The sequence below is a fragment of the Nymphalis io genome, chromosome 2, assembly GCF_905147045.1.
Source record: "Nymphalis io chromosome 2, ilAglIoxx1.1, whole genome shotgun sequence".
NCBI lineage: Eukaryota > Metazoa > Arthropoda > Insecta > Lepidoptera > Nymphalidae > Nymphalis > Nymphalis io.
The window spans coordinates 10,433,420-10,449,371 of NC_065889.1; the positions used below are offsets into that span (position 1 = coordinate 10,433,420).

The 15,952-nt window shown below is 31.6% G+C and overlaps 2 protein-coding genes across 4 annotated transcripts in view; both read left to right on the forward strand.

Annotated features, from left to right (window-relative positions):
- The first annotated feature begins 531 nt into the window (after positions 1-531).
- On the forward strand, positions 532-2,030 carry LOC126773966 (protein mago nashi homolog). The gene is made up of 2 exons (XM_050495235.1): positions 532-965; positions 1,804-2,030. Exons 1-2 carry the CDS (start codon positions 708-710, stop codon positions 1,984-1,986), a joined length of 441 nt encoding a protein of 146 aa, XP_050351192.1. The 5' UTR covers positions 532-707; the 3' UTR covers positions 1,987-2,030.
- Positions 2,031-3,789: 1,759 nt separating this feature from the next.
- Positions 3,790-15,952, forward strand: part of LOC126773841 (maternal protein pumilio) — a 67,503-nt gene continuing 55,340 nt past the window's right edge. Inside the window, exons 1-7 of one of the 3 annotated variants that reach the window (XM_050495052.1) lie at positions 3,790-4,046; positions 4,425-4,662; positions 4,978-5,472; positions 13,278-13,410; positions 13,509-13,658; positions 13,760-13,949; positions 15,119-15,329. In XM_050495052.1, coding sequence (XP_050351009.1) covers positions 4,447-4,662; positions 4,978-5,472; positions 13,278-13,410; positions 13,509-13,658; positions 13,760-13,949; positions 15,119-15,329 — 1,395 coding nt within the window. In that variant the 5' untranslated portion in view covers positions 3,790-4,046; positions 4,425-4,446. Of the gene's footprint in view, positions 4,663-4,977; positions 5,473-10,738; positions 10,979-13,277; positions 13,411-13,508; positions 13,659-13,759; positions 13,950-15,118; positions 15,330-15,952 lie in introns of those variants that run through there. The other 2 variants (XM_050495060.1, XM_050495068.1) reach the window with 2 other exon arrangements.

Below are 15,952 nucleotides of genomic sequence, written 5' to 3' on the forward strand. Positions count from 1 at the left end.
TATGTAATTTGTCCTTTTATTTACTAATCAGAAAACATTCTTGAAACTCCTCACAATAATATTATTTTTATTATACTTAAAACTATACGTTTAACAGAGTCGTGGCACCAAAGCAACACGTAAACAAAAGAAAAACGTTTTCTTAAGAACAAAATGACAACTATTTTTAAAATTACGAATTGTAGTAATCTTAAAAAGTACTAATAAAAAAGAATGGATATAATTGTAGAATAATTTAAAGTTTAAATATAATCTTTGTTTAATGCATGAAATTGTTAAGTTATACTCTCTTAACCTACTGGTATTATTTAAATAAAGAAATTTAAGAAATGATCTGTAATAATAAAACCAAGCTTATAAACATGTTATTATTAAAAACTTTATTCGATAAGTAATAACATAATAAAATATAAATCATTTGATCATAAATACATAAATAAATAATCCATATAATATAAACTTCTATTTTTGATTATGGTAAGGATATTTTCTATTGCAATTGAAATCTCAATTCTCAAATGCCAATGTCATTGAATTTGAAGCTAAAGCGTCTGAAGTCGGCGTCGTTTTTCATAAATTCTCAATTTTTCAATGTGGTGCTGCCGAATTAAAACGTGTTTGTTTAAGGTTTGAGAATAAAACATTTAAATAAATTTATAGCATTAACGTGTTCTATAATTGTTAAAATTGCTACGACAAGCACAACAATGTCTTCTGACTTCTACATACGATATTATGTAGGCCACAAGGGAAAATTTGGACATGAATTTCTTGAGTTTGAATTTCGGCCGGATGGTAAATTGAGATATGCCAATAATTCAAATTACAAGAACGATACTATGATACGGAAGGAAGCGTATGTGCATCCATGCGTGATGGATGAATTAAAAAGAATTATAGTTGATTCTGAGATAATGCACGAAGATGATCGCTTATGGCCTCAACCTGATCGTGTTGGCAGACAAGTAAGTTTACTTTTTATAATGTTAGAAAGTTAACATCACTGCATGGTAAATGAGGTATAAAAATTGCTTATAAAATAAAAGTTAATATAATTTAGAATACCAAGAAGCAAAAACCGTGACGAACCATATTATTATGTGAGTATATGAAAAATAGTTGTTGGTAAAATAAAAATAAATCACAGATTTCATAAGTCATTCAGAAATAAATTAATTTTTCTGAGTTATATATATGTATATATGTATATATATATATATATATGTATGGTTTAAAAAACATATTATAGGTGGTTAAAACATATGAGATTATTCAATAAAACAAGTTTATGTATGTTTTTTGAATCCCAATTTTTACATTTATCCTTACTGTTCATATCACATGTCTGTTTCTGGTAGCCAAAGTTGCCTTTGATCAGGGACTTATAAAAGCTATAAAATTGTAAGACTAAGTTCTAAAATTGGTGCTTTGACAAGCCAGTTGGCATAATTGGTAGATACTTGCCTTTCACGCCAAAGGTTGTGGGTTCGATTCCTACTCAGGACAAACTTTTTGTGCATGAACATGCATGTTTGTCCTGAGTCTATGTGTAATTATCTATATAAGTATGTATTTACAAAAGAAAAGTAGTATATGTAATATATGAGTTGTATGGTTTCCATAGTACAAGCTCTGCTTAGTTTAGGATCAGATGCCCATGTGTGAATAATGTCACAAGATATTATTATTATATAATATAAAAGTTTAAATAATTGATTGCATCTTTACTTACATTTTATGTTTTATTGTTTTTGTTTGAATGGTCTAATTTACATAACTTAATTTATTATTCTTTATCTTCAGGAGCTTGAAATAGTTATAGGTGAAGAACACATCTCTTTCACAACATCCAAGACTGGCTCCTTAGTTGATGTCAATCAGTCTCGTGATCCTGAAGGTCTACGCTGTTTCTACTACTTGGTGCAAGATCTTAAATGTCTTGTATTTTCACTTATTGGTTTGCATTTTAAGATTAAGCCAATATAGATTAAGCTTACAGTTATGGTAAAAATAAAGAAATTGTAATATTATCTTAGTATTTATTGCACTTTTAAATCCCTACCTTGGTTTTTTCATGTGCTTATTTGTGATTGTTATTCGTTTCATGCTCTGCAATATAAATACAAGCTTCATGAAAGTTGCATGTGCATTTATTAAAAACAATAAATAGAATAAAAAGTGAATCTACATAAAATAGTTTGCTATTTTTGAGAGGCTACTCTCATTTTATTACATGAAATATTTCTGGATAGTTGTATTTTTTTGTAAATATAATATATTAAGGTATTGTAAATGTGTTGTATGGAACATATAGTGCTACTAATACTTTATTCCACCATTTTCATGTACAAGGGGCTTTCAAAATAATTATGTATTTTGGGTTTTTTAACTCATTACAGTTACCTAAAATAGTCTTAGTTTAAACGAGTCATGGAAAAATAACTTAGATCCCAAATCATCACATCTAAATCAAGATATTTGTTAGCCTTAGGATCATGTTATTAGTAACAAAACAGGTACTTAATTGAATAAATAAAGCAGTTAATGAAAGCAGTCCTCTGTATCCTTAACGAATATGTTAAATACAATAGGTCCCTAAATGAGACACTAGATAGTCTTAAGTGAAATATAAAATACAAAACTTTTAACTGCTATTAACAGTCATACTATTATTATTTTTAACTACTATTGTTCACTGTTCCTTGTGATATTTTTACAATTTATTTAAAAATATATATAAGAGGGAAACCTTATCAAATGCTTTGTTAAAGTTAGTGTAAATGAACTACTAGCAACTAATTTACGAAATGCAACCTTAGTAAAAATAGCCTCAATAAAGATAGAAAGTTACATCTATAATGTACTTTTACATGAGTCAATATCATTTTTGGTATCTAAATCTTATTCTCTATCCTTAGTTTAGACTTTCGGATTAGAATCTCAACCTGCGGCCGGCCGGGCTTTTCTGGTTGGCCCGCCTTTTTTTAACGCTGGAAATACATCGGAATACCCACTAAAAAAACAGCGGTACCCTTTCCGTCTTAATGAGGAGCGCCACGGGATCGCTTGCGCATGCTACCGTGACGGGATTGGCCTCCCTTTTTTTTAACGCTTGAAAAATGCGTTACGCGTTCCCCGTTTTAAGCAACTGCTTGTGACGTACGCTGCAAAGTGTTTGAAACATCATGAAATGATAAAAAAAAATTAAAAAAATATGTGATAAATCCGTTCATAGTTGTTTAATTTAATTTGTAGCTATCGTGAAAAAAAGTTTTTTGTTTGCGGCCCGCGACACCTTGGTCACCACGTGTTTGTGGCCCCTATAAAGAAAAGTTGAAATATCGCTGGTTTAGATCCTTCCTACTAGTTCTGTTAGTATGACTATGAAATACGTGTAGAGTTGACTTAACTTTTGAACAAATTTTATTCTGTGGCGTTAACAATTCCATTTCATGTTTACGATATTAATTTCACTAATAAGATTATATTCAATTATGGAAATTGCTATAAACTGCGATAATTTTACTTTTTATATTTTAAATTAAATTAATGTCCTAAATATCCTGAATGAAATTTTTATTTAAAAAGGAAATTTATATCCTACACCTAAAGTTAAATATATTTTTTTACCTAGTTATATACTGTTTTTAACTAAAGATTACAATGATTATAAGAGTTTTTTTAATCAATAATATATAAAATAAATATTATATCCATCTATAAATTTGTACATATAAAGGAACGTTAGCTGTATTTATTTATGTTTATAGTATAACTTTGCGCGTTGCGCGCGCATCGCATCTGCCCGACCGACTATGGCGGATAGGCTGTGAAGGATGTTTGTAGTCTTTTTTAAATCGGGAAGTATCGACGGTAGCCAATGGCATAATCCGGGTTTTTTGTAAAAATTGTACATTGTAAATAGTCCTGTGTACATATAGTAATTATATTTGTGGTCGTTTTGTTTAGAAATTGTGTGAATAGTGTAATATTTTGAGTGTTTATTCGATTCAGTCTTCGACGCCGACAAATCTCATAATCTAGGAGTTAGTACATTGGTACATAATACATAACACCCAAATACATAATTTAACAAATTAAATTACATATTAATCGCCGGTGTCTTTATTACATATAGCCTTTGTGTTTATCTTGAGAAACGGACCGTTGCAGTTTCCTGCAATATTTTGATTCTCAAAGCGGCTGTCATCGTGCTTCGATAAAACTAGTAGCTGTCATTACAAAGACAAAAAGACTATTATAGTCTTTAAATGGCTTCAGTACTCAATATTACGAGCTGTGCATAGTAATTTTGATCATGGTACTCTGTCGAATTAACATTTGACTCGAATAATACAAGCAGTAAAGCTAATTGTATCTATAAACAGAAGATCATAAGATATTTACTGTTTACCGTTGTGAAGGACTGAAGAATAGTGAAACTGAATGCTCGAGCCTCACGGTAGCCCAATGAAGTGGCTGGGCACTGGTGGAGACGAAGAGGCGGGTGAAGCAGCGTTGCAGACAGCGCGAGTGGCTCAGACTCGCGCCCAAGACGACGCCGCCGTACATTATGTGTTCCAGCGCGAACCCCAGGAAGCAGAATTATCTTCACTAGCATCGAAACAACGCTGGGCTGTCGGTGACGACTCTATTGCGGAGGTTTGTTTACTAATACATTTGTTGTATACACAATACTGTAGCTTAGTAAATATTTGAATTTTAGCAAAATTTTAAAATAACATGTAAACAATAGAAAAAAAATATACCAAAATATATTTCTTAGTATTACTTACTTTATATAAATACTGACAATATTTTTAAGAATTCAGTTATAGTAAGTTTTTTTTAAGTTAAATGGTGATTTATTTTTTGTGGCCGTGAATTGATTTTAGGATTTAAATCTGTTTTTACAATTTAATAATATTTACACAAATTGAATAGAAAGACCAATACATTTATTGTTTTTTTTTTCAGAACCAAGATAAATGGAAGAATCCTACACCAATAACAATGAATAATATTCAACAAGGCCCAGTGCAATTAAAGAATTCTCAGTCTAACCAGCAGCAGTACATCAATCAGGCTATAGCCTCATCTGTCGGTACTTTGGCCATTAATCCTTCTGTAATTGGAAGTCATCCAGCACATTTGACCACAAACATGGTCCATACACAGTTGGCACCATTACAAAACCATACCTTGGGTAATAATTTAACGCTACAGAACAACACGATGATGCTCCCACCCCTCCAAGGTATACAAAATGCACCTCAGCTAGGTCAACAAGGCTTATATGATATTCATCAGCATCCAGGAAACCCAATACAGGCTATGAATGGCATCGGTAAAAGTGCTGAACATCTTATGTACTTAAGCCAGGCAGGTATGCTTGCACCTGGAACAAATCAGTTTCTACAGCAAGGACAAAACCAATTGGGACTAACACCAGTTGCTACTATTAGAAATCAGGTGAGTTATTCTTGTATTTATAAAAATTTAATTTTTATAATAGATTGACATCAGTCAGATAATGTTCGTTTAAGTTAACAAACAAATTAGTTAAGCATAATCTCATTGCTTAAGTCTAGTGTAGGTACACACATATATTTTGGTGTTCTTTTTAGTCTGAAAATTAAAAATTGACATGCAATATTGTTTTGATATTATTGTAGGTTTTTGGTTTCTTTTTTGTAGGATTATAAGTATATCATGATTATTGTTCTTTTGATGGTCCTGGTTTGATGATGGTGTAGGTGTGGGGTTCGGAACTGGTGACTAGAGGTCAAAATATTCTTGAAAGTTTAAAAATTAAAGATCATAATGCTCTTATGATTAATTTGCTACTATATTTTTAGTTGAACAGAACCCATAGCATTTTTTCATTTTGCAATAAAATATGATCATTTGTAATATTTATGCAGCTGTTTTGGGGTATTTATCACAAGTAAGTACTCTTACAATAAATTAATGTCAGGTGACTTAGTATGAGTCCCATGGCAGAAGTAAAGTAACCACTGTAATCTTACTAACCTGATCTTTAGCTTTCAAAATATAATAAATGACATGTTTAAAAGAATAAAATGTGACATACTGAAATATTTTTGAATGTTTGAGCGACAAGAATTAAGTATATAGTCTTTGCACTATACTCAGTATGTAATCTGTTATTTTTTTTATGAAATAGGTAGGTTGAATTGAAGAAAAAAAATATAATTTAGTTTGTGACATTTTGTACTGAGATTGTAATGTATTTCCTTTTCAAGAAAAAACACTGTTTTGGTGTAACTAAAGTCGCAAATCTTACTATGTACATAGATTTTAAAGTTTGTTATGTATAATAATTATATATTTTATTATAATTATTCATCTTATTGAATAGTTTGTGAACCAAAAACTTCTAAATTGCCATTATGTAATTAATATTTAACTTTAGTTAAGTAGTAGTACATTGTCCACATGTAAACATTGGCACATAAGAAAATAACCATTCCCTTATCCATTTTACTACTTGTAACGTCACTAGTTTACTCATGCTGGATCATAGTTAACTATGAAAATAAAGATTTTCAATATTAAATACAATCACCAATGACTGGATGGGCACATTGTGATATATGTAAGGTTGCGAATAACGATATTATTCGCAACCTTCTATTCAAGAAAGACGACCAGCGCAGAGCGTCTCCAAATAGTATAAGGGCTCGTATACGGCGCCGCAGCCATGTAGACTTAACTCTACTGCGACTCCAGCGCCGCCGCTGCGCTACCAAGGCATTATAGTCAATACCATAAAAAATAAATTTTAGATCTTCATAAAGTCTATAGAATTCGCTGTGTATCAAAAGATGAGCACACAATCTTCTATTACACTTCTTAGTTCGAATTTACTAATTTAATATTTAATTTTTTGTACTTATAGTATGCAAACAAACTTTTTTTCTTGGCGTGTTCAACATGCGACACGTGTGTTGTTTGGGGTTACAGGTTAGAAATATAATACTAAATTTATATAGTTATATGACAAAATGAAGCGAGAGTAGTGCAGAAGAAAGTGCGGCGTTGGCGTCGAGGTAGCGTTCAGTCTACATGGTTACTCCATGTGGCGTTAGCGAGGCTGCAACTGTTGCCGTCTGCATGAGTCGAAAAACAAAGTAGCTGTGCCTTAGTCTGTATCTCCGCTCCGTTTTTCTAAACCACTTAACAGATTATGATACAGTTTTCACTAAAAGAAAGGGCGATACACAAGGAAGTGTTTTGTATATAATTTGTACAAAATGGCTGAACTACGACGTTTTTGTCGAATTATATTTCCATATGCTTACATGGCTTACGCTGGCTAAATCTTAGGAGAGACATCTAAATAATAACGTAACTTCTAAATAAACGTTATGATCTAATCCTACTTGTCATGGTTTTCATTATTAAATTGCCCTCGTGCGAAGCCGGGACGCATCGCTAGTAGAACACAAGTGTGTGCGCAAAGACATTAAACAGTTCGATTGGACGGCAATCCGCAACAAACGGAAAGATGTCAAGAGCGAGACCAACGGCTTTACGTACTTCCAAGGCACAGCAGACTGAAATTATTTAGCTTTAACCATTGCATTATATTATTAAAATATTATGTAATAAATTATTCATTTATTTTGACACCCGAGAGACTAGAACACGTGAATCTTACAAGATTGCGGGTTCAACTTTTCACGTGCTTAGTTTGTTTTTATAATTCATATCATGCCTTTGCAGTTGCAAAGAAACAAGCATTTTTTGCCATCGTTTCTAGTATCCATACTGTGCAGTCATCATCGGGAAATAGAATAACTTTAACATTTTTGGGGTCGTCTATATAAATTAGGATCAGGGTAGCTCGGATGCACAGCATATAATATCAATTGAGAAGGAATTAATAGTTTTCACTTTGTTGTAGTATTAGATGTTAGATAAGCCCTTGTTCTTTTTATTTGCAGTTTGTGTTTTAAAACTTCTGGATCAACATGATAGAAAGAAAGCCTTTGTCGTGCCCATATTATTATTACAAGGACATTTTTATTTATTATTAATTAAGTAGTCATCCCATTCAAATACAGATTTACTTTCATATTAATAATATTAGTCTTAGAAGTTTTATATTATATTACAAGTATAAGTAATTGTTATCTTCCACTTATGAAATGAAACGAACGTTAATGTATCTATACTCTTTATATATATTGCATGCAATATTGTATGAAAAATTGAATCGTGATTGACACTATTTTTACACATAGGTGAAAATGTATAATTTTCGTCTCTGTTGACACGATACACTAAAACGGAGAGCTTGTTATAAGATTGAAACACATTTAAATAATGTCTTATGTTTCGCTAACACTAAGAAACGTATCCTAGAATATAAGCTGTTTCGAAGGATCACAAATACGTAACAATTTTATTAGTCGAAAGTAAAACGCTAACCGTCGTGCTAACAATTGATAACATTTTTTTTCTACATAAGAATAATAAAAGACGATACTAATAAACTAAATAATATTATATATTTTCGTTTACGAAAAAAAGTCATGCATTGAAACCGTCATACATCCAAAGGTTTGGCGATTTAATTATTGAGATATGTAATATGCTAAATACTTCGTTAACCCACGATTGATGATAATCTTTCGTTGATTTTGTATCGTTGTTTAACTGAAATGAACGCCTTAAATAATTCTACTAAACATTGCAATAATAACACGGGTTTTGTATGTAATAATTCTTATGGACATTCAACGTGCAATTATTTGTGTTTATATATTGAGAAATAAAAAAACTTCATTCAAAACGAATAAAATTCGGTATAGATTCTAAGTTTGCATTAGCAGCAAAAGCCTGGACAAATTTCAGTTCTAATACTTTCACAGTGGACCTACCACGAGTAGTAAACCTATTTATTAAAAACCTTTTTTGTTTGTTATACATATTTACTTTATATTATAGATGTAAAACCATAATTTTATAACTGCACCTTCTTTGGCATGCTATATTAATAAAAATATAAAATAAAAACCGACTAAAAAATGATTGCAATTAAATCAATTTTAAAGTATATACTACTAATTTTAAAGTAATACGTGAAATTAATTTTATATAATTATTTACTATTAAGATCCTTCGCCTTCTTGCCTCTGATTCAATATAGCTCCATGACAACCTTTATACAATTTTTGTACCTTCTCAATCTATTAGTCTATAGTCATTTGACTGCTATGTATGGTAAAACTCTTTAAGAGTTAGTACTCCACAATAATAGGTACATGCAATAGGCAAGATATTAGGGATTAGGAAAGAACATCGTTGCCATGGGGTTTTATATAGATTACATATGTATCTATATATAAAGCTTTAATACTATATTTGAACGAATATAACACATAAACTGACTCGCGACCAACGATACAGGTGGTCCGTAAGAGGTGCTAGGCCCGGATTATATACTTATATAAAAAAATCGGTAGTAAACATGATAAGTCATTAGGTCGTTGTAATTATTATTATGAATTAAACAACATAACCACTTGCTATTTAAAACAATGTAATAAATATAAGTCCTTGTTTCGGATTCACGTCTTGTAATATCTGCTGGGCCATCTCGAGGTCATGATTCAAATTTACCTTTACAATTTCGATTTCATTATAAATATATTGTAATATATATGTCAGAAATAGAGATTTATATATTATAATGCTGGAGATTTTTACGTTGAACTACTAGTTCGAATTGAATATAATATTTTTGTATAAACCAGGCAATTTATTGAGGAAGGCTCTATGTAACTCCCACGCTAAACTCGGCACACTATGTAGCAAAGTAGTGACTGTGGCAAACTATGTAGTACTACACATGTAGAATGAAACAGCGACGGTCATATATTTTTACAATACAAATGTAACACAAGTCAGACCGCGCCAGATAGCTGGTAATATATAAATTACAATAAAACGTATAGAAGATATCACCCTGAGTCTTACCTAAAATAAAAAAATGTTGTTTGCTGGTGTTTAGTTAAACACTATTTTTTCTCTTTGTCATACTTGATTTCACATTTGAATTAATAAAACAGCATTTTTTAACGAATGAACCCTTAAATAAAATTGTGTTATAATAAATGTCATGTAGTCTTTTTTTAACATTAACATATTTATTTTTTTGTTTTAAATACTCAATATACTCTAATATTTAAAAAATAGTTCATCATAATATACATGTATTACAAAGGAAGGTTTAAAACCCTTTTTGAATAGGCTCTCAATTACTAATGTTACTATTACCATTATCAATTTCAATTAAATGTTTAGTTTATATCTATCTGCAATATTAGCCCACGATATTATTTCATGCCTTGTGGCGGATTATAAATTGTTGCCAATATCATTACCGACTACTATACTTATAAGTAATTACTAAAACTAATTAAATGCCTAATTTTACCTTGAAAAATATTTTATTGATTACGATTTATGTTATTTTGTATATACAAACTAAACTATACATTAAAACTAACGTGTAAAAAAGTTCTAGCCAAGCACAAAGAAAATAATTGTAAAACGCCGATTTGAATTCTTGGCGTTGTGTTTTGCGCCATCTGTTAAACATTTCGAGAAGCCTCACTTCGTCCGACGCTCCCGTACTCGGGAAGTTAACGCAGGCGCTGTGGTCGGCGTATGTCCTTTGTTCGAAACAAGTCAACATTGTACTTTTGAGTTTAGTTCTTCCAGTTTTATTTTGCTGTTTATGAAAGTTTTAGTGTAAGAAATGTGTTATTTTATGTTGATTTTAGTGTAAATAACGTACGGAAACTAGTGATCGATGTTTAGTGTTTTCTATCATACGATAAGCTTTCATTGTGATACATGAGCGAGCTTTAGGTGGTTTGTACGCATGAAACCTTTGAGTGACTTTTTTTTCGAACCTAATGTTAAGGATATGGGCCCCGACATGGTAAGTTTATACATTAGTATTCTAGTTTATGCTATAAAAAGTTTCTTTTATGTCATGAAATGAGGAAATTCTTCCTTTTTCTACGCAACAGGTCGGTTTTTGTTTTGTTTACTTGTCACCGGCGTCCGCCATTTCTACCCCGTAATTATTATATTCACCGGTGTATAAACTAACATAAACACTAAGACAACGGTTCTGAAAATACTAAGTCATCATTATATCATATTACGTTCTGTTGAACTTATAAAAGCAAGTATCGGTCTCCAGTCATATTCTATCAAAATTACTTATAATATTTTTATTATCAAAGGACTTGATCCCTTGTTCTTAGGTCAAGGAACATGCAACAGAGATCAAATGATTTCATTATAATTTATAAATATATTTGCAAAATCGATTTAGTGTAACATATAATATCAATTAATACTTAAATATCTTGGTTAAGGTTAGAATCACATGAATGCAAAGGCATTTGTTTGTAATATATGATGCAGATTAAATAAACTTATAATCTTCTTATATTCCTAAATGTAAACATATGAATTTGACTGAGTTAATGTTATAAACTTTAGTTTTCTAAATGTAACTTAATATTAAGCGCCAGAAAAAGTTAAATTTAAAAATATCAATGTTTTTTTATAATAATATTGTTACCATCTGCTATGGGTACAGTGTTATTTAAAATTAGAAATAACAATCTTAAATGGTTTTCATTAAAATCAAATCAGAGAGTTGATTCATGATTTGTTGACATTCTGTAATTGTTTCAGCTACTTTTTTTAAGTGTATATAAATTTCTAATATTAACATAGAATCACATTACCAAATATCACCAGACCTTAAATTTTGTTATTGATAGTCATGACAAATGCTTTAAATAAATAATATCATGAATTACTAACAAACTAAAAATTCTTATTTATGTATTTACTAAGCATTATAATGGGGTTAAACTTAGTATGTCTAACATAACATTGTGTACAAGGGAATTTAAATAACCTCAAAGATTCCATTATTTCCTTTTTCCTCTTAACTGTTTATATATTTATCCTCTTTATTTGTATTGTTGTTACTACAGTCTTAACAATTTTTTTTTATTGTACTTGACACAAATAACTGGAATTTCATTTATGTTAGATTATTACTGTCTATTTTATTTAAAATTTGGTAATTGCTGTTGTATATTTCTTTTTCATAATTCTATAATAATCATTGAAATTTATTGTGGTAGCGATTAAATATATGTTTCTTTATAAAATAAATTTTAGTGTTTTTGGAAAAGCTTATTTTTAGGTGTTTAAATTGTGTTACATGCAAGTACATGAAATGCTTTATAAAAGACGACTTTTCAGAATTTATTACACGGTTTAATTATTAATTTGTATTAGATAACTGTAGCTTCGTTTGATATTTAATAAAGTATGTATAAATTATTATATACATATTTAACTGTGTTTTAGTGTTATAATGCTCAAAATAATTTTCTTTCAATAGTTACTATACAACCATATATAATGTGTTTTTGAATTGATATCTTTTAGTGTATCTATATCATAATTGATCACGTTCTGGCAGACCATAATCATGGGTATTGAGAATTGTATTTTTTTTTTTTGAATAACACATTTATATATTTATTGTTTTATCAGGGTATAATGTATCATCCATACCAATATTTATTTAAACTTTTCATGTGGTTTGTTTGAGAAGTATCATATTTGCAAAATATATCTTTTTGGGCTTTATCGTTCAGTGTAATGTCTGTTTGTTTTTCTAAAAAAAATGAAAATTTTTATTATACTGTTATAATAATAGCAATTTACTTATTCTTAATTCTTAAAAAAAGATATTCAGATTTATAAGCCACTGTTCAATTAGTAAGTCTAATATGAGTCCATATTACATATGTCAATCCACATCACCTTCATTCCTGATTTTTATTTCTTATTTTGTTGGAAAGTTTTGCTTAAATTGCCAAAGCTTGTAGTAAGTGTAGTATAGTATCACTTTTAGCTTCAAAGTTCTCTGTCAATTGGAAACTGTTTGTTGCAATAAATGCTAAATCATGCATTTTGATTAAATGTTTATTTTACAACTTAGATGTCTTTATCGCCATCAAATTTTTGAGTAAAACTGTGTCAGAATTTCTAAGGATTTTATAATTTTTCCTGTTTGATTATAAAATTTTATCTAAATTGATATATAATTATAATATTTCTATTAATGTTGAAAGAAGTTATAAAATGTATCTCAACACTCACTAAAAACATATAACAGTTATGCTAATTGTTTTTTTTAGATTGCACCTGCTGCAAAAAAATTGTGGGACAAAGGTCCCGGCGCTGGGGGTGATAGCAAAGGACCACCGCATCTTCCGCCGTTGCAACTTAATCCAGAACAAATGTGGCGAGATCCCACTTGGTCCGCTCAAGGTTCTTAATTTTTTACGCAATCCATAAATGTAACAAAAATATAGTATAATAATTGCATCTGTTTGTATAAAAATGTTTATATATATGTCATACATCAGCAGTGGAACACAACGTGGGAGTTCCGATGATGGGCACGCGGCGCGGGGTCGCCTTCCTTGGAGGCGACGCCAGCAGCATCCTTTCCCCGCGCGACTCCGCCGGCCTCGGCGTCAAGATGGTCGAGTACGTACTGCGTGGATCACCCACAGGTAAAATATGCGACTGATATTCGTTTTATTTATTTAAATTGAGTACGAAACGTTAAAATCGAATACGGGAGCATAAGTGTAACGACAATGGTATCGTGCAGAGGGCGGCGGAGTGGCAGGCGGCGGTGAGAAGGTGGCGGGGGTGGTGTCAGGGCTGCGCGGTATGGTGCTGGAGGAGCGCGCCGACGACAAGGCGGGCTCGCCCTTCGACAAGGACCTGCACGAGATGCACGACCACGCGCCCATGCCCAACGGACTGCACAACGGACAGGAGGACGACAAGGCTTTCAAGTAAACATCACTTCTACATATGTAACTTACGTTTAATTAAATGGCATAGTTTATAAGTTGCTGTGGTTATATTTCATCAATGAGAAGTTGTCTCCATAGATAGGAGGTCAGGCAGGGACGCGGACCGACACTTACAATATTAATTAAACCTATAATAGGTGATCGAGCAGGTCGCTCGCGAACAATAATAAAGGCATATATTTATTCTCGCGATAACCAGTTTGTACGAGCGGTCTGACCGAACCGCGAGTGTTCCGCGAGCCACCAATAAGCGGGCGAAGGCGAAATTGGAGCGTCGCTGGCGGTCGCCGGCGGCGGGCAATAACCGCGCACTAGTCGTGGCCTCCGTCAATGCCACGCGCGGGGAGCGAGCCCCCGCTCTAATCTTTTATCATTTTGTTTATGTTAATGTATGATTCATCGTGTCGGCTGATTTTCTTAGATAGTGTCCGTATAAAACTTATATTGATTGACAGCGTTTTCATTTATTGTGCGAACAATTTTATTTGTCGTATGCTATGTATCACTATAGCTTTTATCTCATAGTCTCCTAAAATAAACAAGAAATATATTTTATAAGTCTATTAAAAACAACACTCATCCGGTAAAGCTGCCGATGTATAAATTTACAAAGATTTTTTTTTATTATTGATTGTTAATTATAAAAGAAGGTCTTTTGACTTAAGTTTTTTCAAATATTATATTAATGTAATTTACTTACTTGTTTGTTAAATGTAATTACTTATATGAATCTTATTAGTTATCTTATTTTGATTATAAAATGTATTTAATTTAGATATTATTGCAAGTTCTGTTCTGCAAATTTCAGAAAGTTTCAGTCTTATTTAAAAATGTTTAAAAAATCACCGATTGACGAAAATTATTCTATACCTACTCATTAAAAACTTTTGAAATAAGTAAAGTTAGATACCTTTTAAGTGGCCTTAAAATAAAGAGCTTCTTGAAATAGAATATTTCAATTTTTTTAAATATTTTACATATATACACATAACATTTTTAAATGAACCATTTTTTGTCGAATTCTTGTAAAAAAACCTCCAACGTAATGTATATAATTAAATACTAAGAAATCGTAAGTCAAAACACTGACAATAATCAAATTGTGACGGCTTTCAAGTATTTCCATTGACCGGCGTTTCACATTGCAGTCGCACGCCGGGCTCGCGGCAGCCGTCGCCCGCGGAGGAGGAAGGCGGCGCAGGCGCCGGCGGAGTAGTGGGCGTCAACGCGGGCGTGGGCGGCGTGGTGGGCGCCGTGCGCAACGGAGACGCGGCTGCCTTCCCGCTGCTGCCGCCGCACGCGCTCCAGGCGCCGCAGCCGCAGCCGCTGCATCACATGCCGCATCTGCAGCATCCGCAGGTACTACTGCAATGTGTGGCCTTTATAAATGCCCCGTAGCATGGAATGGCATAGATCGAAAATTTAAGGTCGCCACCTTAAGTTGCCTCTACTCTATTAGGTGTAAGATTAAAGATCAAGAATAAAAAAAAGAAAAAATAACATGATCCTTTGACTATAAATTATTTATAAGCAGTGAATTGTAAGAAATCCATGTCTATACTAATATTATAAAAAGAGAGCGCAAGCAATCGAGTTTCTTAAAGGCTTTCAAATAATGTATGACTTAATTGTTCCTCATGAAAAGTTTTAAAAAAGTCCGTAAACTATTTTTTATAGATAATACATTGCAACCATTCTTATTTAAAATAAGTAATTCCTATCACTATTGATAGATGTCACAAATTTGGTACAAAATATTAATACAGTTTAATTTAAATAAATAATAGTTAAAATACACTTATATTATTTGTATATACTGGTGGTATTTATATAAATTTATAGTCTATCCCCTAAGATAAACGCGGCTAAAGAAGTTTTAATTAAAAAAAGTAAAAATAATGACAAATGAAGTTTAGATTAAATGTCATAAAGTTAAACCATTAACAAAATCAATAATATATAAATTTTAAACGCTTCATAAG